This window comes from Neopsephotus bourkii, unplaced genomic scaffold (genome assembly GCF_033783945.1).
Source record: "Neopsephotus bourkii isolate Nb327-2 ecotype Australia unplaced genomic scaffold, CSIRO-AGI_Nbou_v1 NB_1526, whole genome shotgun sequence".
In the NCBI taxonomy this organism is placed as follows: domain Eukaryota; kingdom Metazoa; phylum Chordata; class Aves; order Psittaciformes; family Psittacidae; genus Neopsephotus; species Neopsephotus bourkii.
Window position 1 is genome coordinate 5,261,482 of NW_026902002.1, and position 24,824 is coordinate 5,286,305.

Below are 24,824 nucleotides of genomic sequence, written 5' to 3' on the forward strand. Positions count from 1 at the left end.
TTGTCAGCGGAGCCCACAGAAGGACTTAGAGTGGATCTGGTTGAGGAGTCAGTACCCCATGGGGCCTTTTGCCTGTTCATAATGAAAAAGGCTGATGCATCAGGTTCTCTTGTTCTTTCCAAAATCTAGACAGGAATTCTCAGCTTGAATCACTTTAGAATCATATGATTGCCAATGAAAATAACTGGCTTATAGTCTTGCTAGAGGAAGTATTCTGACTGAAGAATGTGACTATCTATTCTTTATTTGCTGTCATAATTTCCATTATTGATTCAGACAGAATGCTCCTGTACTCTTGTATTTTGTTTCAGCTTATCTCTGGTTGGTTGTTGGTTTTGGTTTTTTACTTTTTTCAAATGACATCAATCGAATTTACAGATTAAAAATTAAATTAAATTAAATTTGAAGAAAATCTGATAGTACTATATTCCCATACAATGCAAGTTGGGTGCATTATTTATTTTTTTTTTAATAATGGTTGAGGTTTTGGAGGTATGTCTTGGGGAAAGAGTGTTATTTCTTTGTGAAATTCCATCAATTTTTGTGAGAAACAAGATACTGAAAGATCAGTGTATTGACAGGCACTGCACAGCATGAAGAGCAGATGTTTGATAGAGAGGAAGAGTAATTGGGAAAATAACTTCGCTTCATAACCATAGTGAAATTACTGAAATGTGTGTGAAAATACATAAAGAAACACCAAAAATCTTTGACTGTACTGACATATTAATTTGTTGCTGAGTACCTGCAGGTGAGTCCATACAGCACCTGTGTGCTGATGTAAACTGAACAGTGTTAAGTTACCTAATTGCTCATGTTCTTTGCTTATCTCCTTGTATTCACTCAGGATGACAAGGAATTTTATTCATTCTATAAATACAGTATGATCCTGGCAATCCAGGTGGGAGCAGACTACTGTTTCAGATTTAAAATATTCAGCTCTGTGAACCCTGAAAATGTATTCTGCCTTTACACAGGGATATCTCACGACCTAATCTCATGCACTTCCCATGTCCTGCTCAGATATCCCGTTGCTCTGAGTGGGCTGTCTGTGCACTCAACAGGGAGGCGAGGGAGCCAGTAATTCAGCCTACTGATGTTAGGCAGTGTGTATATATTTACTTCATCATTCATTGTTAATGGACATTTGTGTGTGGCTGGAATAAAATAGGATATCTAAGTAAAGATGGCTGCTACCAAACCCATACTGGAGTTGGGCTTGAATTTTGTTGGCTCTTATTCAATGTAATATCTTGCTGTTTATCTGCAGTTGTTTTGGGGTTTTTTTCTTCTTCTGATGTAAGAGATATAGCCTGACTGAAGGAATGTGAACGTCCTGATGTTTAAGTGCATTGCCAGAATGATTTGCTTCCTCCCACCTCTGCAAAGATGTACAGGCAGTATCTGCCTGATTTATTAACAGATAAGACTGACAAAACCTGAGGAATTACAGGTTTGGCAATCTCTGACCAGACTGCAGCTTTTGTCCTCTTTTAGATTTCAGTGACCCAGTTCCAAGGCAATGGGACAGCTCAAATGAGGTGAAGGGCTCATGCAAATAAACATCACCTGGTTGAAGATTCAGTTTAGGGAGGCAAAGCCATCTTTGCAAAGCCATCTTTGGGGGTCAAAGGTGTTCCTCCACCTGGAGATCTGCACCTTACAGGCTTTAATCTGTACTTGGCATGCTGGGAATGTTTTATCTGGGGCCTTCTATACTTCAAATGCCAGCTGTCATGAAATTAGTGGTTAAGGAAAGCAGTTTGTGGAGGCTTCTCCTCCTCATCAGCTTCCAGCAGATAAGGTTTTCCTTCTTGGTGGGTAGGGAAGTAGTATGGTTTGTGCTATGTAGAACAATTGGCCCAAAAGGAAAGCAGGAGGTAAGACTGGACCTCAGGCCATGTCCCAGCTGCAGAGAGAGGAAGAGGGTCAGAAACAGTGTGAAACAAAGCTTCATGATCTGTATGCTTTCCGTCTGTGCTGCCAGCTGCAGTTCAGCAATAGCCCAGAGGCAAGCCCTGTGCTTGCTTGGGGGAGCAGATGCTGGTGCTGCCTCTGACCCATGAGCAGGTTTTGACTCCATTCTCCCCTGCGGCAGTGACAGCTAAGGCTTCTGGAAAAAGAGTCAAGTATGTGTAGGCTGTCCCCCCCAAAAGAAGCTGAGATCTTGGCAAAAATGGCCCCCAACTCATGGTCTTTTAAATGTTCCTGAAGCAATACCATTTACCTTCCACACAGGGCCTGTGAAAAGCCGCAACTGATTCCTGTAGACTTTTAATCGTGTTATTCACTGCCTTGGCAATAGATTTGATTTCATTGCCCTTAATCAACAGAAGCACTTGTCTGTGACAGTAACTAATAAACAAAATTGGGGGCTATTGATTATGAAAATTTTGGTCTTCACAGATAAACCTGTAAGCATTTATAAACAAGAAAACATATAGATTATAATAACCTCTCATTTTTACCACAGAAGTCTCAAAATATGTCCCAGAAGCATTTATTTAAATTGAATGCTTTTGCTTATATATTTGTCTCCCACCACATATGAATTGCATGTGCATTTGAATTGTAAAATCTGGCTTTATACCGCAGGGCTCTTCCTGATACCGTCATTGCCTGAGATGTTGATAGGAAAATGTGCAAATTGAAAGGCTCAAAATGCACCTGAAATTTCAGTAATTAACAGCAGGAATGTTGACAAGCCACTAACCTGGAGGGAATGGAAGGGAGGGAGTCCACCCAAATAGGAGTCCACTTTTTTTCTTTTTGTTTTTAAAAAGCAGCTCTCAGCATTTCTGGGCACTGCTTTTCACACACACACAAATAGTAAAAACCAACCAAACAGGTTATGGCTGGTTATGTGCTTAAGCCTATTAGTATTACAGAATTGTGTAGCATCTGCATCTCGTTGTTGATATTGCTGCACATTTCTTTCTAGGCTCTTGTGGAATATACCCTGTATCCACTGCTGTTCAAATGACTGAGTCCAATCAGCAAAGCCTTTTGTAAAACAGGCTTTTGGGACTGCATTCTCTAATGAAAGTCCATTTGTGTGTCTGCTCTGTGGAGTGCCTGTCTCTATTGTTGGGAAGGGATTAGTATTCCTATGGTACAGAGAATTTCAAGCCAACAGAGGGATCTGATTGTGTTAGGTGCTGTACAGGAACCCTTTCTTCAAAAGACTGGTAGACCACATAGAGAGGACAGATTACAGGTAGTAGAGAAATTACTGTTTTCCAGAGACACTGCTGGAGAGGCAGGTTTTGCCTATGGGAAAGCATTTTATAGCAGCCAGTAGGTAGAAGTTAGTATTGATTACAGTAGATCCACTGGGGCAACAGTTCTTTGCTTCCCACTTCTCTAATTCTGTAATACATACGTGGGAAAAAGACATAGCTCAGAAGTCATTTAGCAACTGGCCTATTTGTTTCCCACGGAAAGATCAGAAAACACTTAAACACCGTGTTTGGCACTGGTAGGGTATTTCTTTACATGGTAGGGGGGTTTGTTTATTTTTTGTCTTTGGTTTCGTTTGGTGGTTTTTGGTTTGTTTGTGGGGTTTTTTGTGGTGTTTTTTTTTTTTCCCCTTCACATCCAAGTTGTGATAGGGACACCCACATGCCATAGTGAAAGAATATATAAGCACCTTCAGTGGCCAAGTATTTGAACATCAGACTGTGTTTTACTTACTTCTGAAAGACTTCACTTACTTCTGAAAGACTTTACTTACTTTACTTACTTCTGAAAGACCTAAGTTCCTAAGTGAAATGAATTTGACACTGTTACCCTAGTAATAAGTTGATGAAAAATTCACCAGTTGCTAAGCATTCTGAAAAAATACTTGGTGAATGAAGATAATTGGCACTTGGAGAAATCAGGTTTGATATGCCAAAAATTTATGAACATGAATGGAGAAAAGGACTCTCTTCTCTGGATGATTTATTTGTAACCCATAACTACATCAAGTAATGATACTACAACATTATGGTGTACAATATACTATAACTATACAACATAACAGACATGCAGCTTATAATTTGTAGCTGAAATAAGATCTGTACTCCTCTGTTTCTCCAAGAGTCAGCATGATCTAATTCACACTAGATTCCTATCTCTTCCATGTTAGCACGGAAGTCAAATGCACTGTCTGTGCTATGCTGCTCCCTTATTGCAGATGTACCTTGCACACATAGTTTCACCAATGAGACATCTGGCTAAGTGATTTTCCTCTTAATTAATCTTCTCATCTGCAAAGGAGGCCAGTTTCTCATATCTTCTCCTCTGACATATGTTTCACCACAGGGTTCTTCCTGATGAAGCAGAAAACTTCATTTAAAATCTCAATGGTTTAAACTTGTTTTACTGCATTGAAGTTTTAAAGTGATTTCCACCACACACACACCCCACACACCCCCCATCTGCCTTCCTTTTTCCTCTCTTTTCCATTGTAGAAGAAAACCCAACAAATTCAGTTATTTCATTTCTTCTTTCTTCTTCAGATAAGCCCTGAAGTGGAGTTAAGCTTTTTATCAGTAAGTTGCAGGGGGGCTTTTGAACACACCCTGAGACAGCTCCATGTTATCTTGTGTGATAAATGTGACTGAATGTTTTAAATGTCTAGTTTTATGAGGCAGTCCACATTATAAAGAGCATGTATGACAAGGTCACAGCAATGCAGAAGCAGACATCAAGTCCTTACACATGTGTAGGTGTTTAGATTTGCAAACAGACTATTTTGGTAACATCAAATCTAGAAGATAGATTTAAGCTCTTTATATACATATGTATATACACACACAGAGTGTATGTAGATATAATAGGGCCTATAGATAGATGCCTATAGATAGATGCCTATAGATAAGGCCTATAGGGATGCTGGGGATGGACTCTTCATTAGGGACTGTAGTGATAGGACAAGGGGTAATGGGTTAAAACTTAAACAGGGGAAGTTTAGATTGTATATAAGGAGGAAATTCTTTCCTGTTAGGGTGGTGAGGCACTGGAATAGGTTGCCCAGGGGGGTTGTGAATGCTCAAGGCCAGGTTGGACGAGAGGCCTTGAGTGATATGGTTTAGAGCGAGGTGTCCCTGCCCATGGCAGGCGGGTTGGAACTTGATGATCTTAAGGTCCTTTCCAACCCTAACTATTCTATGATTCTATGATTCTATTCTATAATATACTGCAAATCTGTATGCACACATATACACAGATACATATATATATGCATATATATATATACACACACACACACACCCCACCCTTTCAATAATTACATAGCTTTTCACTGGTCAGATATCTTGGTTTGGAGAGTTTTCTTTACCCAAACGCACCTCTATTCACAGACCAATACTCAGAAGCTCATGCTTCCATTTTTATATGGTAGATAACCTTCAGAAATAGCAGAAAAAATGATTAGATTTTTTAAGGCATCACAGAGGCATAAACTCAGTAACAAGAAAGCAAGCGAAAAGATGACTTGGACTATATACAAGAAGTTGGAAAACATTACAAAATATCCTTTTATATGATATAGTAAAACATTAGCAAAATGGCCTTATGCAAACTATCCCTTGCAGATGCCAGATTCAGGTGTCTCTTTGCTGACTGTACTTTCAGAGTCTAGCATCTCATGATGGTATGGACACTGAATCACTCATGTTTTTAATTTTAGCATCTACAGTGTTTGCCTGGATTCATCTTGAATACTATTACAGTGCCCATGTCCACATAAGCAAAGATCCAGATAAAAGTAATGATAGTGACTCAAGAAACAAGGAGAAAGTAGATGTCCCTTATGGATCAAGCTATTTAAAAGGAGAGAATCCAGAACAGGAATTCTGTGCTCTTCATCAGCCAGTGAATCGTGCAAGATTAAACCTCAAGCAGACAGAAAATTTGGCCAGGTTTCTGTTCCTCTAGTAATACATCTGTGCTGTTTCTAGAAAACTCATATTCATGCTGAAATAAAAGTTATTCTTTAAAGAATAACTACTCTCCTTTGAAAACAGAATACTTATTCAAGAATTAATTCAATCATATTATCCACCTAAAATAGTTCTAAAAAAATTAATTTATACTGGAATAGGTTTTACAGAATTGCTACTCCAGGTTAACTTAATCCTTTTGTGTAGGCAAATTTATTCTCTGTACACAAGAGAAATAAGCTTGTTTTCTTTGAAAAGTTATTGTTACTATCACAAAAGCAAGATGTTTCTCATCTGCTAATTGGATGTTTCAAAAATTTCAGTCACTTAATAAGAGATGAAAAAGCAGCTCTTGATGACCAAATTTAGCTAAACCAAATAATCCTTAGGTAAAGCAAATAGCCCACAAATCACTTACTTAACCACTGGTGATTAATGTGTTATATGTATGAATGAGTACAAGTATTTCTAGTAGATTGAGAAGAGTTACCATAAAAATGGGGTCATACAAGAATTCAGAATACTTGTTTATGTTTTCAGAAATTCTGAAGTATGTTTCAAATAGTACTCTGGATTTTTTATATTCTATTTCTGTCTTCTGGGATCTATATGTGTATATTGTTGAACTCTGTTTTTGAGGCTTTCTTAGGATGTATTAGGGATAGAAATTTATTATGAAATTTCATTTTCTGTAAAGTCCTGAGGTTTTAATAACCAGTATTTATGAGCTAGCAGAGGTTGTTCTTTTAACTACTGATGATTCATTCAAATCTCATGAGCACAGTCCCTGTCCTATTCAATACAGAGAGCAGAAAACTAAATTCTTAAGTTATCTGTGATGCAAGGATGCTCTCAGAGAGCAAAGCAGTCTTTATCACCACCTCTCCTTTACACTTGCCCTCTCAAGTTGTCCACTGCAGCTATCTGCATCTCCCAGTCCTTCCTGTCTCTCCCTTTCTCAGCCCACAGGTAAGTGCTCATATCTCAACATAGGACAGACACACATGTCCCAGTTGTTAAATGTCATTTCCTCCCTTCTTTCAAGGACCTTCCACAGTCCACGCAGTGGGAAGGAATAAAAGCATATGCAAGGAAGACATAAATCTTCCCCTGTCATCTTCTGGGCTGAGGCCTTTTTTCCTTTGGAGTTGCCCTCCGTTCCATCTCCCTCCCTTTGCTCTGTCATCTTGACAGCCAGCTATGAAACAACACCTCCCCCCTCCAGATCTTTCCTGTCATCACCTAGGAATTTTTATTTACAACCTGGGACATGTTTTTATATCCTGGATCACACTACTGGGAGAGTTTATCATTGTCTGTCTCTCTTGAATTTCCATACTTTGGAAAATACTGACAGTGGACTTTGATTTTTGGATTTTGTTGCATGGAAATCCAGTTTTACCCTCACTGGGGACTTTTTGAAAGAAGCCTATACTACTAGTTACTAATGGCAATTTAGTAACAGAAACAGGTGGATATACACAGGTTTATGCTTCATATCTACAGAAAAGCCTGCATAAGGTGTTGAGTAGAGATCAGGAAACAAAACTGCCGTTGAACACCATACTTCCGTTCCAGCTTCCCCTTTGCTTTGAGAAAAAAAAGAAGTCATGGTTCTCTATGGTTCTCTCACTCTTTTTTTCAAAACCACTTAGTGTGCTCTGCACACCCTGTCACTTTTCCTATTACCGATCCTTTTCTTGCTCTAGTCATGAGCTGGAGCAGCCACGCTCCAGTCAATGGCTTCTACAAACATCAGCACAGCCAAGAACAGCACTAAGTCAGGGAGGAGAAAGGTACATTGTAGGGCCTTCATGTGCAGGCTGTGTCCTCTTAATGGGAAGGGACCAATTCTGAAAACTTTTTTATTGCCTGTGACAATCTCCCATCTCCCACTGAGAAGTGTGTTCTCCATACCTAAAGCTCAAGCACGGTTAATGTCAGGATGCCTAATTGTTCTTAACACAAAGAAAACTCATAGAATAGAACAGAATCATAGAATAGTTAGGGTTGGAAAGGACATTAAGATCATCTAGTTTCAAACCCCCTGCTATGAACAGGGACGCCTCACCCTAGACCATATTGCCCAAGGCTCTGTCCAGCCTGACCTTGAACACTGCCAGGGATGGAGCATTTGCCAGTTCTCTGGGCAGCCTGTTCCAGTGCCTCACCACCCTCACAGTAAAGAACTTCTTCGTTATATTCAGTCTGAACTTCCTCTTATAACATTACCCTTTATCCTATCACTCAGTCCCTGATGAAGAGATCACCTTCTATCTCACCTTCTGTACGAGCTCCCACGCTCTTACTTAAAGTGTCACCCATCTCTATATATCTCCCCAGTTTATGCTCCCTTCTTCTTAAGTTAACCATCCCACGTCCTGACCGAGCTTCCATTTCTAACTACTTACTGTACTGGGGACAATTTGAGATTGCCTCAAGTACAAGCCATTACCACAAAGGCATGCATGGTGACTTAATGTGCTGAGAGATGGAAAAAATGGTGTTGCACAGTCCCAGAAAGAAGCTGGTTTGCTCGTAGCCTAAGGTAGCCAAGTTTTTCTTCTGTTTCCAGCTCTCCAGTCAAAGTCTCTTTCATACTCATGGTTATTAGCAAGCTCTTATCATCTTTCCTCTCACAACCTTTCTATTCCTTCTTAACAAAATGTAATATTGTCTATTGCATAAATGCATAAATGTATACTTTTTGTTTTGTTCGTTCTGTAAATTCTTCAGTACAGAAATCATCTCTCCTTCCATCTCCATCTCCTTTCTAAATTAAAATCACCAAATAATTACTTGCCACTTCAGTGCGCACGATAAGGGCACTGACAACATCCATCTTCCTAACTTACCTGATCAAGTTGCTCATTCTAGGCAGAGATTTAGGCTTTCTGAAGCATAAAGATAAAATGCAAAAAACAACTTTAGGTATGACGTTAACTGGCAAAGCATATAAAGTTGGAAGGACTTTAGGGTTTTCTCCTTGCAAATGTTTTTCCCCTAAACGTATTTCTTAGTATTCTCTGAGATAGTCTCTAGACTGTGGAGATCAAAGCAAGCTGGAAATCCAGCAGAGTTTTTAAGTGCATTAAAGGTAGCCTGTTTCAAAGCTACATGCCTGGACATTTAAGCACTATGGAAGAAATGAAGTAGCAGGCAGCAATACATGTAAAAATGGTTTTTCTAATCTTAATACTTTTCAACTTGTTAAAGCCTAACTCTGTGATAAAAAGTTGACAAAGAGCAAAAATAAAGGATGGTATGTGCAGGCACAGGCACACAGGACAGTATAAAACCCAAGCTACCAGCCAGATCAGGGCTTTCTCTTTCAGCCACATTTCTGATTTTGTAAGTCATTTACAGCAGTAAGATTGTGGATTTACCAGGCTTATGTGGAGCGTGGAAAATCTGAGCATGACGTGAATGCTCCTTGTGAGATTTGAATACAAAAATGTAGTTCTCTGCTGCACATTTTTTTGATAAAGAGTATAAAATGCCATCCACTACATATTAGTGACATTTTGTAAATGTCTGCATATTGTGAATAGATATAACCAGTCTTTAATGCTCCTCACTTAGCAACTGAAACATTGGAAATATTTTCATGTGGTTTCAGAAACAAAATAAGACTTTTTATGACTCCTAAAGAAATGAGAACATAATACCAAGAGGTGCCCAGCAGATCTAAACCCTCTCCTACCGTAACTTTTGGCATATGAATTCTGATTAGCTGTAAAGAGAGCTTCATAACCGTAGGTTCTGGCATGTAAACAAATAGTTGTCCATTTCTATCTCCTTCGCATTTTGGCAGAGCTTCTCAGGAAATGCCTTACTCACTGCAAGTCAGCATTGCATTACTGAGGTTAGTGGTGTTGAGATACTTGTACCCTGGAACCTGAGATTGCTTATATTGATTTTATTGAACTTTGGATCAGAATTTGTTAATTTCAGATGTTCACTTTTTAATATTAGTCTGCTTCAAATGCATTGATGAGCTTATGGAAGCCTCATCTTCTATTATCACCACAGATTTTAATAAAGTGATTTATCAGTGGTAACTAGACCTCTTGTGTGAACCATTATTAAAGGCAAGGGTAGGGAAGAGCAAATAAAGATAAACTGATCCTGTATGCTTCCCAAGAAGAATACGTCCTGTTGATTCAAGATTCTTGTACATTAAGAAACAACGTCTTTGGCTCCTGAGCTCATTCTCCCTGTGGATTAATGATCCATAAGGGACTCCTTGTTCCAAAGAGGAGTAAATCACCCCTCCCAGTTTTGGCAGGGAGGAATGCAACTGGAGAGATAAATGCTTTTGTATTTCTCTGAACTTTGCAGTTGCTCCTTGGTAAAATATTTCCCCTTCTGGAATACATTAAGAGTTGTGAATCTCAGACAAAGACTTTTCTTCCTCCCACATTCTGTGTGAGACACCTAATCTCTTGCATCCTGAGGACATAACCATTTGTGAGCTGGAAACAGAGCATGAGCCCAACCCTTATCTTCTTGGGGGATCTCCTCTGATTTCCTTTGCTTGTGATGAATGAAACCTTTCATTTCAAATTCATCTGACTTATGTCAGAAGGGTCATAACTGAATGGAACAGCAGTGGGGTGGCAGAGATGGCTGAAATTGTTTAATATGTGTCACTGCTAAATAAGAATCAGCTTTAAACATGGAGGGGGAAAGCAACAGGAGGTACAACTGCATGGCACTGTTTTTAAGATAAAATGCAGCGTGGAGTTTTTCCCTGACTCCATGACTTCCACTTCCTTTAAAGAAAAGGTCGTGCCTTCTGTCACAGGCAGCTGCATGCCTTCCCCAGACAGGAAGTGTATCCTGTGTTCTGTTTTCTTCAGAGACTGGTAGCAGTGCAGATGAGAGCTTGACTTCCACATCACTCCTTCCACTGTGCTGCTTTTAAGTGACCTGAGTACCAACTTGCTGGGTAAACCTCCCTCCCTTTCAAATGTGGTGCAGCCCGGCTCCAGAATCTTGCAGTCTGGCAGCTGCTGGAGGTGACCTGAGGGGAAAATACAGCTACTCCCTTTGGAGGTCTGAATGCCTATTTCAGATATGAAATGGCAACAGTCACTGGGGAGGGAGAGGGAAAGCGCATGTCCTGTAATTAAAAACTGTCTGTGATTCATTCCAGAGAGAGGGATGCATTTTTATCACTGAATAAGAAAAACAGGCTTGGAAATTGGAACATCTAGCCCATGCTGTTTTCCAGCTAAATGGTATCCTACACAGCTCACACCTGAGAAGAGGCCATCAAAACTTAAGAGATCAGTCCCCCCCGCTCATGCCCTGCTGCCTGCAGCACACAGCAAGATCTAGGACTTGTGGGTGGCTGAGGGAAGTCTGCCAGGGAGTTACTGATATATATGCATGTCCAGCTTTGCAGATGATTTTGTTTGCCACTATTTTGCAGGTCTGTGGGCATGAGCACCCATATTCTTAAAAGGGTACTTCTCTCCCACACTGAACATAATCCTGGAAGAGGGGAGATGTAGCAAGAAATGCAAAAGCAGTCCTTTGACAGGCACAAAGCTGTGGCAAAGACAGCTGTGGCTGAGGGAAGTATCACCTTTGCAGATTCCCAGGGAACATGTCTGTCTTTCCCATTCTCCATCCTTGCTGGGATGCTTCTGATCCATCTTCTAGCTAATGGGACCTGGTACTGATTTTTCTCATCCTTTTTTTCACTGCCATTGCAAAACAAAGTGATGGTGTGGCTTCTCCAGTGCTGTGTGTTTCCCTTGGCTCTCACTAGCTGACTGTTAGGGAAACTGCCTCCTCTTCCCATCTGCTACAGTATCCATGACAACTGATTGCCAATGTAGGTTTGATCCTGATGGTGCTAGGTATTCCTGCCTAAGCAGGACTTATATACTTTTCCAGCTCTGCCCATGAAAATGCTGTAGTGAGCATGGATCTGATGGTCGTGTCTTGCCTCTTAGAGCCAGTAGCAGATGCCTAATGGAGAGTTAAAGCACAGGGCAACCATCTAGGGATCTGAGGTATGGGAAATTCCTGAGCCAGAGTTAGTATTTTAGTGTATAAAGGGTTGCCTTGGGGTGAAAAAGCTTTTGCAGTTACTAGAGTTTCTCATATGAAATACTTTAAACTCTTGCACACATCCAGACTCAGCGCTTGGCAGGACTGAGACTTAACCCCCCTCTTCCCTCTTCTTGAATGAGCTCTTCTAATTTGTAGTTGAAGGAATTCAACCTTAAGAGCTCATCATTACTGAATGCACAGCTCATATCAGGGAGCAAGGCACTCCTCTGCCTACTCCCCCAGGTAACCACAGTGCCTCCAGGAGCCACACAGAAATGCACGTGGCCTTGACGTTATCCTTTTGTCACCTCTATCAGCCAGCCGTGCAGCAGGAGCTGGCCCCAGCAAGGATAAAGGCTGCTGCCTGAAGCTATCCATGCAACACAGCACAGAACAAGGGTGCCAACTTGCCTAGCCCCTGTCTGGGAATGCAAATGGGATAGGGAAAGTCTCTGCCTCTCCTTCTTCCCTTCTCATTCAGCAGAGCTCCTACTTGTCAGAAAAAAATGTTCAGTGGAAGGGGTTCAAGGGAGTAAAGCCAGACTGCTGTTTATGTCCCTTGTTTATAAAGCATATGCATATCCAAGGCAACACTTCCTGCTGTCTCCTAATGGAACTCCTAAGAGCAAAGAAGCTAGGAAGATGAGACTTAAAGCTTCTCCCAGTGTGTTTAGCTGTCATGGGTGTGGCAGGGGCATGGGGAAGGGCTACCATGTCTTATGAAAGTAGCTTAGTTGATTTAGAAACATAGGCATTCAGGTCTTGTGGAAGAAGGAATTAAATCTGACAGGTAAGCCCTGTAAAAGTGTGGGCTGTTTCATTCACTTCCTTAGTTTTCTATTCCATGCAGATGGAACAAAAAACAGAAAAAGGATGTAGGCTTTACCCTTCTCTGACTTGTAACAGATACATACTTGTGTCCAACCCTCACCCTGACATGAAATACAGCACAGCTACCCCTGAAATAAACTGCAGCTCACTCATATCTCAGGGTGGAACTTGGCTCTTAAACAAAGTTTAATGGGAGTCTGCTCTGGCTGAACTCTACTTATGACTTCACATTTTCCAGGGCTGTGCTAGTGCTGTTGGTTTGTTCATTTTTCTTTTTTTTTTTTTTTCCTTTCCATTTGTTTTCCTTTCTCTTTATACTAGTAGGTGTTTCAGTGGGATAACTTGACCTTATGATACTGTTCCAAACCAGACTTCTCTGGAGGCAACAGTAAATAGTTTGGGTATGTTATGAAAGGGCTTTGAAAAATTTTCAGGCTTACTCATGACTGCTTGAGAAGGCAGATGTTTGCAGCCTGTTAGGCAGGATCGAGTGGTGCATTAAACTGGGAAGATGGAAGACAGAGAGGATGGACAGAGGCTATATATGATGATCTTGATGATGAATCCTCTGTTCTGTCATGTTCCTACATTCATAAAATAGAGTTTTTAAAAGCTTTCGCCATTTCCCTAACTGAACAGTTGAAATGTGTGGGATATCTGCCACAAACTTCAAAGGAAGCAGAAGCAGTTTAACAGAGAGCTTTTGCAAATTCCACCCAGTATGTGTACCACTTGGTATTTTATTTTGTGTGTTGGAACAGTGCCCTACTTTGATATGAGTGTAAATGGGACAGCGGTGACTACTGCTGGGCTGCAGAGTGTGATTGCTGCTGATTCAGCTGTGGAAGAGCAGCATCCCTGAAGGCAGAGAGGGAAGAAGAGGGTAATAGCTTTAAGGCCTCTATTTTGACAGCTGAGAGAGGGACCTTTCTTCTTAATGCATTCCAAAATATTCTTACACAGGGCATACCAAGACCAGCTTTTTCCACGGCCTTCTAGAACTGCTGTATTTCAAAGGAGTCACTTGGCTGTGAAAATCTGGAGTTTTCTGTTCTGTTCATAGCAATTTAGCAAGGAGATTTCCAGCTTTATCCAGCTGTTTTTCTCCTTATGCTTCTCTTCTTATTTTCTCCCCCCCCCCCCCCCCTTTTTCTGAGTGCAGGTCTATATCGTATTTCATCCACCCAAAAGAGCATTCCTGCCTTTGCTCTTGCTATTCTTTCTATCTGCACATAGCAAACCCCTCCCTGTAAACAGATCGACAGTCAGTCAGACTACATGGTGATCTGGATTACTTATTTTACCAATAAGTAAATACCCCCCCCCCTCCCCCCCCCCATTCCTTTTAGTGGACTGTTTTTCAGCTGGATCAGCTTGAAAAGGGTTAGGAACAAGAATGCCTTTTTCTTCTGGAATGTGCCAGCCAGCTCAAATCACAACAATTTACTCTCAGTTGTCCTGCATATTTCGTACATTTTAGAAAGGACCAGTCCAAAGACTGTACAATAACTGAAAAATATGTTGATCAGAGAAATTCCATAGCAAGCATTTGTTGCCACTGAAAAGTACTAGGCCATATTTCTTTGCTTAATGACACGCATTAATCCTCCATTGAAATTGCCAGGGCTGTCCAAGCTAAATCAGGCTTTAAAGGTTTAAAATATAGTCCAGACTATAAAAATGTAACATTCGGACCAAAAAAATGAGCTGAAAAAAATCTCAGCAATGTCCATTTGTTTTTTCCTTTGCTACTAAGGACATAATCTACAAGCTTTGAAATGGTCCCAAAATTATGGCATTTTTAAAATTGGTGACCAAAATATTAGTATTATCCAAGTACCCACTGCTACCTCTGTTTTCAGTCCAGTTTCCTAATGAAATTAGTCTTATATGTCCCTGCTGTCTATCTGTCTGCTTAATCATCTGTTCATCTTTTCCTTCCCATCAAGAACTTTTGGATCCACTGACCAGTTTCAACCAGATTTGAAAGAGAGTCAGAAGCCTGAGAAATTATTATCATTCTCCAAGTTGTATGAAAGGCATCATGTGTCTGCAGAGACATTCAAGTGAGCAGTACCACAAAAAGGACTGCTTATTAGGAGAAGAAATTAAACAGTAATGGCTGGGGTTTATTTTCCCTAATTATAACTCCATAAAGCTAGGCTTCTAATCTAAGATGGTATTCTAGGTTTGCTTCTTGATTGATTGGAAGAGAAATTCCCATGCTGTCCACCAGGATTCATCACATCTCTGTTCAAGCTGAATGGATCTTATTGAAGGAGGCATGCCAGAACAGAACAGAATATTGAATAGAGTATCAAATAGAATATTGAGTAGAATATCAAGTAGAATACCAAATAGTATATAAAACAGTTGGAAGGGACCTACAACAATCATCTAGGCTAACTGCCAACTACTGTCCTCTCTGCAGCACCTATGGAGACAGATAGATCACACAGACTCCTTTCCATCAGTTAAATATCTCACCAGGCTGGTTATTAGCTTTCCACCTGTGTGGAAACATTCACATTTTGTTAAGAGAGAGGAACATTGGTAATGAGTTGTTAATGAATCTCACAACAATAAAAGCCCCGTAGTGAAAAACAGTTAGTATATGGCATCAATGAATGTTTTCATGCTTAGCTCTGTTAATGTGCTCAATATGCTATTTGTCAAATAGTGCCAGACAAGTGTCCAAAAATAATAGGCAAGCAAGACTTTTTTCTTTTTCTTCCTCCTCCTTTTAACAACTATTGCACAATCTGTCGCGAATTGCTCAGATTAATGATAGATGGCAAAGACTTTTTGCTAAAATTGCTCAACTGAATTCAGACAGCTTGGAGTGATACCTAAATGCATTTCAGATAATAAAATGGGCTTTGTCTTTTTAAATGGAGCAAATAAGCAAAATAAATCTGCATATTTATTGCAGAATCCTTGAAAAATGAGAAATATTGTTGCCCTGAGCTACTATTTGCCTTGCAAGTTTCTAAGGTGTTTCAATATGGTTTATTTTCTTTGTTTAATATGCTCAATATTTAAAGCATTTGCAAGGTTGTTTCCACTACAGATATCTCCATTAATAATATTAACCTCATCAGTGCTTCAGGAAAGATCTCTGTGTCCCTAAAGAGCATATGCTAAACATCCTGACATTTCCACTTGCATTGCTTGGTAGACAGTGCCTTAGGCAAGCACTGGTATATGAGCTGGATGTAGCTGGATACAATTCATATCCAACAACCTGGGGGGCGAGCACAGAAAGCTCCTGTTTCCAAGAAGTGTCACCTATCAGACTGCTTTGCTACAAAATACTGGTGGTAGGAATTAGACATAAAGAAGCCTGCCCATGATTATACTTTCTAAGGTTAGTAGTCTGGCATTACATTCTTTGAATTGTAAGGATATCTTTGTGCCTAACTGCAGGGTTTTGCTAGGTTCCAGGTGATTTCTAGATGACATCATCTGTAGTTTGGTCATATCAGCAGTAATTTAAGGTCAAGCTTCTACATCTCAAAACAAGAAACAAACATTTATCAGTAATTGCCGTGTTTCTTCCCTTGTGTGTCAGTGATCATTAAAACAAGTTTTCTGCAAGCAACAGAACCAGTGAAACACTCTTGCTTTTGGATTTATGTCTCTTCTGCTTCAATCCCACTGCCAGCATGTACTGGCTCCCTCCCACAGCAGCTCCCCATGGGTAGGGGAAGCATCTTCCTGCAGCTCCTTGGGATCTACACATCATGACTGGACAGCATGTGGTGACTGGAGAACCTGCTGCTGTTAAACAGAGCTCAAAATTGCTGAGCCCTCGCTGCCTTTCCTCCACTGCTGACCTGCTCTAGTTTTCCTTTTATCTCCAGCCTACTTTTTTTTTTTTTTCATGAAAATTGAGGCAAAGTGCTTATCTTTGCCTTCTCTTCCTTTAAAAACAGTTGGAGTTGAATAATGGAGTCAAAACTTGCAAAGGCTGCAAAGACAGGCACACAGTAGGAACAGAGAAAATCAGTGCAAAATTGCTGCTGAATTTATTTGATGGAAATATTTCAAATACTAACAGTTCAGTATGTCTTAGTTATGGGAATTAATTTTAACTAATCTTGAATGGTTGCACATCCACATAAAGGGTGTGTTTTAAATGTAAACTAAGCCCTAGTCTTAAGAAGATATTAAGTTCATAACATCAAGCACAGCAACACTGAGGAACACAAAGGTCACGTGATGTCAGAACTGAGGCCGGTAGACCTGTTAGGTACAAATGAAAAGCATGTCTCAGTAAATAATTCCATGAAGCTTAGCAGTTAAATTGTCTTACTACATTGTATAACTATTTATACAAGGGGTTGGGAAAGAATTGTCATGTCCTTCAAGACCTCTTGGCTTCTGGCTTTCCAGTGAAAGGTTCTGGCTCAAATTTTTATGCTTATGTTTCTAACTTGTGAAGTTTAAATCAGCAAGGTGTACTTCTTTCATGCACTGTTTCTCAAGAATAACAAAGTATCTTTTACAGGTTGTCAAGTGGGCTTTTTACTGTGTATGTAGTTAGGTCCTTTGATTACCTATGATCATTTGCAACATTTGCAATGGTTAATAATTAAGCACCTGATCATTTCCATTCAGCTTTGATCTCAGTGAATGAGCAAAGGGCTGATTTGTTCCCATTTTGATTCAGCAAAAAATGACTAGGGCTTGAAATTGTTGACTTTGGAGAAAAGTCAGGCAGAAATTATTTGGCAGATTCCCTGGATATTTAGTGTTTCTTTCAAATCTTCACAATTAAAAAGCTCTTAAAGAAGTACTCTCTTCTGATGAAGCAGTGGAAGGTGGGAGGAGGAGGGGCATATGCTCGAAAACATCCTGATCATGCACTGTAGATTATGGATTGATTCATACCCCATTTGTCACTCCTTCTTTAATGAAGCAATATCAGGTCAATTTATTTTCCCCAGCAAGATGTTGAACATTTGTAGCGTGAGCAGACTTTGATGGTTGTGGAGCAAAAATGTAAACGGTGACCTGGTTACATTAGCATATTTCCATGGAAAAGTAAGAAACTTTTTCGCAGTGATATGATTATAAACATGAGGTAGACAAAACAGGTCACAAGTTGCAAGTTGCCACACGCAGCATTTTTTGAAAGAAATTAGACCCTCTGGGTCCATAAACTTCATGCACCTTTTTACCATATGAAGGCGGCGTTTGCGCTTCAGACACCAAGCAGCTTCCCCATAGGAGCACAATAAAACTCAGACACTCTACATGAGCAGCAAGACCACCACTGGGTGGACCTTGATGGTTCCCGCATTCCATCTCTAAAAACAAGATTTCTGCAACATCCTGAGCATCCTGCTTGCTCAGGAGCTCCACTGTCAGAGAAGCAGCTCCTTTCTCTAATTTCTCCTCTGCTCTAGGTTTCCTCTGCTGTCCCTGAAATATTCTCCTCCTCCCTGATGCTGTAAGCATCCCCCTGAATTTGTTTGGCGATTTTTTACTGTATATATGCATCAGTGTGAATACATGCAATGCATTAGATATCTGTTACCAGTGGCAACGGGCTTACAATAAGCTCTCTTTCAAGTTCTGTGCTGAATGGGAGCTTTAAGGTTGTAACTTTATAGTACTTCTAAGGGGGATTGCTACTTTAGTGCTCTTACTGAATGCACTTTGCTTAATTGCCATCAGAATGGTTGGTATGCAGCTACCCTGAGCAAAGGAGCTAAAGTACTTTAGTGCATGTCTCTAATGAGTAAAAATAATAATAATTAAAAAAGTACGTGGTTCATCAAACTTGAAAGGGTAATTTGGGGGTGTTGGTTCTTTGGAGGAGAAAGAGAAAAGCTTGATTTGACTAAAAACCTGTGCGGGTTTTAGATTATGTAACCCTTTAAAACATAATTTCCATCAATTTTTAAAGGTTTCTTTTTTTCATTGTGAAATATAGAATAGCTGATCAGTTTGGCAAGATCACTATTATTTATCACCTAAAATAATTTTCCAAGTTTCACGAACATTTTCTCATTTTCTCTCTTACTATTAAGGGATAGAATATGGTTATTTTTTACAAGTTGACTTGTCTCTCTGTCTTCGATTTTGCACAAGACCCAAGTCTAATTCGCTACCACAAAAGAAGAGGAACTGTGTAAGCAAAGCCATTACTTCCTCAAACATTATAAAACATAATTTCTTTGATTTGCTTTATAACATTAAAATGGTACCAAAATACATTGCTGACAATGTATACCAGAACCAAATGAAAATTGCTGAAACTATTTGGCAATTCTCATCTAATTAATTGAATTTGATAGTGCCTTTTTACCCTTACTATATTACATAGTGTGAGAAAACTTGAATAGACCTTTATTTTCATTGAATGTAACTGGATTTTGTCTTCTCAGAATTAATGACAAAGTACTTGGTAGCTAGAATAGCAAGAGGATTGGGCTCAGTGCTTTTTAATTTTTGTAGATACTTCTAATCTGCATGATTTAACCTTACATTTGGAGCACAGTCCATTTACTTATCCAAAAGATCATGTGCTTGTTATTGTTGAATGTCACCATTGTTGCCTTTAAAATAACTTAGTATATAAATGGAAACCAAATTATTCTTTCTGTTTTCCAGATTGACAAATGAGAAACTACTCCTTAATTTTGAAAAAAAAAAAAAAAGCCTTGGTGTGTTTCATTATGTAATGGGAGATGGTGATGGCTTTTTCAGCAGAATGTATCAAATTGATGGGCTCAGGCTGGTGACCCTTTGGGTTAAGATATGCCAGCTCTGGCAGGGCACTGGACACTTACTGGCAAACATTAAAATAGGTAATGACTTCCTTCTTTTAATCCAGAAAGACCTCAGTGAGATTCATCTGGTGTCATAACACCGGCCAGAGAGCAGCTTGAGCAATTAACATGTTTTTGATATGAAGCTTTCAGAAGTTGGCTCAACTAATTTTCACACATGCTGCTGCTGTGAACCAGTTCTAACTATAGCTTGTAAATTAAATCAGTGTGTTAAGGTTAATCGATTCAGGATTTGCTCATGAATGCAGTGTGTTGGCAAGGCACAAACATAAACCAAAGGGCAAGGAGGACATACCACAGTTGCATAAACAGTGGAGATTTTAAGACTTCATTAGTTCTTCCGTACTAAATGTGTTGTAAGAAAAGTCTTGTACCAGTGGTGAAAAATAGGGACACATCAAGACAGTTGAGAGGAATCAGAGAATCATAGAATCAGAGAATAGTTAGGGTTGGAAAGGACCTTAAGATCATCAAGTTCCAATCCCCCTGCCATGGGCAGGGACACCTCGCTCTAAACCATATCACCCAAGGCCTCGTCCAACCTGGCCTTGAACACTGCCAGGGATGGAGCATTCACAACCTCTTTGGGCAACCTATTCCAGTGCCTCACCACCCTAACAGGAAAGAATTCCTTCCTTATATCCAATCTAATGTTCCCCTCTTTAAGTTTTAACCCATTACCCCTTGTCCTACCACTACAGTCCCTAATGAAGAGACCATCCCCAGCATCCCTATAGGCCCCCTTCAGATCCATGTCCTTTTTATGTTGAGGACACCAGAACTGTGCACAATACTCCAAGTGAAGTCTCACGAGAGCAGAATAAAGGGGCAGGATCACCTCCTTCAACCTGCTGGTCACACTCCTTTTGATGCAGCCCAGGATATGGTTGGCTTTCTGGGCTGCAAGCGCACACTGCTGGCTCATGCTCGTTTTCTCATCGGCCAGCACCCCCAAGTCCTTCTCCGTAGGGCTGCTCTGAATCTCTTCTCTGGACATGGATCTTTTGGAACAAGTCCAGAGGAGGGCCACAAGGATGATCAGGGGACTGGAGCACCTCCCACATGAAGATCGGCTGAGAAAGTTGGGGCTGTTCAGCCTGGAGAAGAGAAGGCTGCGTGGAGACCTCATAGCAGCCTTCCAGTATCTGAAGGGGCCCTATAGGGGTACTGCGAATGGACTCTTCATTAGGGACTGTAGTGATAGGACAAGGGGTAATGGGTTAAAACTTAAACAGGGGAAGTTTAGATTGGGTATAAGGAGGAAATTCTTTCCTGTTAGGGTGGTGAGGCACTGGAATAGGTTGCCCAGGGAGGTTGTGAATGCTCCATCCCTGGCAGTGTTCAAGGCCAGGTTGGACGAGGCCCTGGGTGGTATGGTCTAGTGTGAGGTGTCCCTGCCCATGGCAGGGGGTTTGGAACTTGATGATCTTAAGGTCCTTTCCAACCCTAACTATTCTATGATTCTATGACTGATGTTGAGTGGCTTTGAGAACTGTGTTGTAAAAGCTGTTTGTCATACGTAGGTATCTGTATACTCACTCAGTTTGATTCACTGACACCCAATCAAAAAAGCAGTATCACCCACAGCTGCAATGCAATTGTGCCAAGGTGAGTTGTAATCTCAGGCTTTTCCTTCTATATTCAATAGTACTTAGCAGTAAGCACTTGTCCAGCTTTAGTTTGGAGCTTTATCTTAGGAAATGAAAGAGACATGGAGAAGTTTGGAGTAAGGTCTATGTTATCCCATCAAATTGCCCTCATGGATTAATTATACAGCAGAGATGTGGTAGTTCATACCAGTAGAGTAGATCTATACTGTAAGATAATTCCCATGCATTTATATCAAATGTGCCAAATGATGATCCCTTTGCATGTATAGTTTTCCTTTTATGGATTTTCCATGTGTAAATCCATAACAAGCAAACATGTAGGTACTTAAATTGCTAACTATAGTGCTGACTGTAAAACTGCAAAGATGCAACTACCAGACTTTTTCCAGGAAACTCCTGTAGCAGGTGAAAACAATGACGGAAAAATGAGAACGCTTGAACCTCTCTGCAAGTTTATCCTATGTCACTGACAGTAGCAACAGAAGCACATAAAGGTATTGCTTTCTTTAGGTAGCAGGATCTAAAACCTGTGCTTTCTATGCTAGATGGGAGAGAGTATTCTGGGAACAGATATGCTCCTTCCCATCACCATGTAGGTTGAATGGCTTGTCAGTTTGGATGTTTTAACATGGTTATACTTCTAAAGTAGCTCACTGATGTGTCTTGCATCTTTACTAGGGGTCTCATAATACTTAATGCTTTCGTTGACCTGTTTTCTGGTGCCACAACATCATGCCAAAATCTCAGTTTTATCTGCAAGGTGGATTTTTTCTTTGGTGTTGTAGAAAAGGCCTGGAAAGTAAAACTTGAATGAAGCTCAGATGTGAAAAAGTGAGCAAATAAAAAAAAGTTTTATTTTAAAGCCAGTGTTATAATTTTGGAGCAGAAAGTGACTTATGGCTTTTAGTGGCTCAGACTTGTAATTTAATGAACAAAATAAATCATTACAAGTGCCTGGAGAAGTGCATAGCAAAACAAGGAGAGTGCTGAACCTCAGACAAACAATTTCACTGCTGGACCTGCCACTTTTGAACAAGTGCCTCCCAGCCAAATTGAATGGAATCAGTTTAAATTAAGCAAAAATCCTATCAAAATTAATAAAAGTCAAGTCTTATTGGAAAATTGTACTTGGAGGAGGTGGTTTAACAAATTTACCAATAAATTTAGCAGGAAAACTCACCACTGGCTGCGTTAACATAACAGCTAGTTGTGCTGGCTTTTCAACTTTGAAGTGCAAATCCAGCATTTAAGTCAGGGATACTCCTGGGGCTTTCAGAGGCTGCTGCCTTCTCAGCATGATTTGATTGATGAGAATGAGACAGGTAGCAACTGTGTTCTATTGAAAAATTCCTTATCTGTAAGTTTATGGGCAGAACTGGAATTTGATGAATTTCAGGTCATGGCACAAAGGCATTTCTTTCCCTACATTTTTGGCTTTTAGAAACATACTTTCCAACAACAGGCAATTTGATTTGTATGTTCTACTCTTGATTTAGCTAGCTCATTCTGATGGCCAGAGATTTTACGAAAAACAAGTTTTCCCACAATCTCCCAATTTCTGCGTGTCACGGTAACCAATGGCACTAAATAACAACACTGTCTAAACACTTTCGGGACCAGATTGTAGCTATGGACAAGGGCCAGTACAACAGTGAAAGGAAGTTTTGCAAGGGCAGTTTAGCAGCAGATAGTATAAAAGGTATCCTTGAAACAAAGTAAAATAACTATAACAGGTACAACAGCAGTTACTGAAACAGACCTGTGCTCTGCATGCAAAAAAACCCCAACAAAATAAAGAAGGTACAGCCATTGCTCAGCTAAAAATTCCTCCAGTATGTGAATATCTTTTCTGCCTCAGAAAGTGAAGATTCAGTCCTATAGCAGTAATGAAGTATATTCTCACACAGAGATGAATTTTAAAGAAACCATGCTGAGATTCCTGGCCAAGCATGGATTCCAGTCTGGATAAGGAGATGTTGTCTCCCTCCTGATCTGCATGATGGCTTCATTTCATGAACACATGCCTTGAATTTTCCTCAGTCATGTTGCATGAAGGGTAATACTAATTGAATGCTGAATCTTGAATGAGACTGATACTTTCACCCATTGCCTAGCAATATCATGATATTGCCATGAATCACATAGCTGGTTTTGGACAAAGTGTAATTTCAGAGACTGTGAGACAGGCAGTGAGGGTCCTTCTCTCCTCTCCATTGTGACTGGTCCAAAAGTGCTCTGGGGAACACACCCTGGAAACTTCTGGTCATTGGTGGTAGCTGCAGTGTTCTGGCATTATGGATGACGCAGCAAAAGGCCATATGGGAGGACAGTAAGCCTGTTCCATGGTCAAAGGTTCATACACAAAGAAGTCAGACTCATGTTTGCTGTAAAATGGGAACAGTGTTAGATGGTTGCTGAATGGCATTGCATCATCAGCTTAACAGATCAGTGCCAACTACATGATGGCTGTAGATGGGTCTAGCTTTCTTCTGAAAACTTAGAACAGTATGGAAATAAAGACTTTCCTGCAAGGGGTGATACTGGAATGCATTATCAAAAAGCATTGTGGTGGCAAGTAGTAGAGATAAGGCACCTGCTTTTTGTTATCTGCGTCTGAGGGGCACCTGGGAGCAACAGGAAAGTCCAGAAAGTTACTTGTATACATTTTATAATTAAGGGGATAATGATGTGATCTGGAATTAATGTTTGGAAGTTATGTGGCTAGGGAAGCACTTTAGAATTCATACCTTCGAGTATTTGATTGCTGTAGAGGAGCCTGCTTTTCTGGCATGCCACATATATTTGGTGTATGAAGAAATACAGAACAGTTTGACCTTGAAGCAATTAATCTCTTCTGAGGCACATGGGTTTTGAATGGATGTAGACATAATTAGAATTTTTAAATTACACAAGGCATGCTCAATCTTTCCATCAGTGCATAGCAGGAACAAAACAGAGGAAGGATCTCTGTGGGAGAGAAAAGTACTCCTACTTTCTACAAAAGACATCTTCCATGTCTGGGAAGAGGGAATTCTCTGAATCTCAGCTCTCCTTAATGCAATTTGATACAAGAGACTGTAAATGAGTAAGGAGAAAGCTGATGATAGTGTCTTATCCTGGCATCATATCTCACAGATTTAGCAAAAGGAGAGCCAGATATCAGTCATAGTACCGCTGCTGAATTTATAGGAAGTTTTGGAATTAATATTTTTACCTTTTCTAGAGAAAAATGTTAATTCCAAGTATATCTATAAATTTCCACTGTGTTTACCAAAAGTAAAAAAAAAAAAAATTCACATAAAGCTTTTTGTTTGTTTGAAAACCAATATTGTGTACAATTGTATAAATAACACAATAATAAATTAAGAAAATAGTATCCTGTCATAAAGCTAGCATGGAAAAACTCCAAGAATTCATCACCTTAGACATCCACATAAAGCAGGACTAAGTGGGCTGATATCAATGGCATGAAATAAAGAACAAAAACAAGATCAGAAATGTACCGTGATCAAGCAAGGGGAAGGTAGCGAAGACATGTGTCTATAGGAATTGACTTTCACTTAAGGTCTATATCAAATAATATGGTAAGA

The 24,824-nt window shown here is 40.0% G+C and overlaps 1 protein-coding gene across 2 annotated transcripts in view; it reads left to right on the top strand.

The window, feature by feature from the left end:
• The window catches only part of GYPC (glycophorin C (Gerbich blood group)), a 31,805-nt gene that overhangs the window by 1,709 nt on the left and 5,272 nt on the right, over window positions 1-24,824 (top strand). The window contains exon 1 of one of the 2 annotated variants that reach the window (XM_061370133.1): window positions 22,650-23,290. The exons of the other annotated variant lie outside the window; for it this stretch is intronic. Within the exon in view, the coding sequence (XP_061226117.1) occupies window positions 23,284-23,290 (7 nt within the window). The 5' untranslated portion in view covers window positions 22,650-23,283. Of the gene's footprint in view, window positions 1-22,649; window positions 23,291-24,824 lie in introns of those variants that run through there. 2 annotated transcript variants of the gene reach the window in all.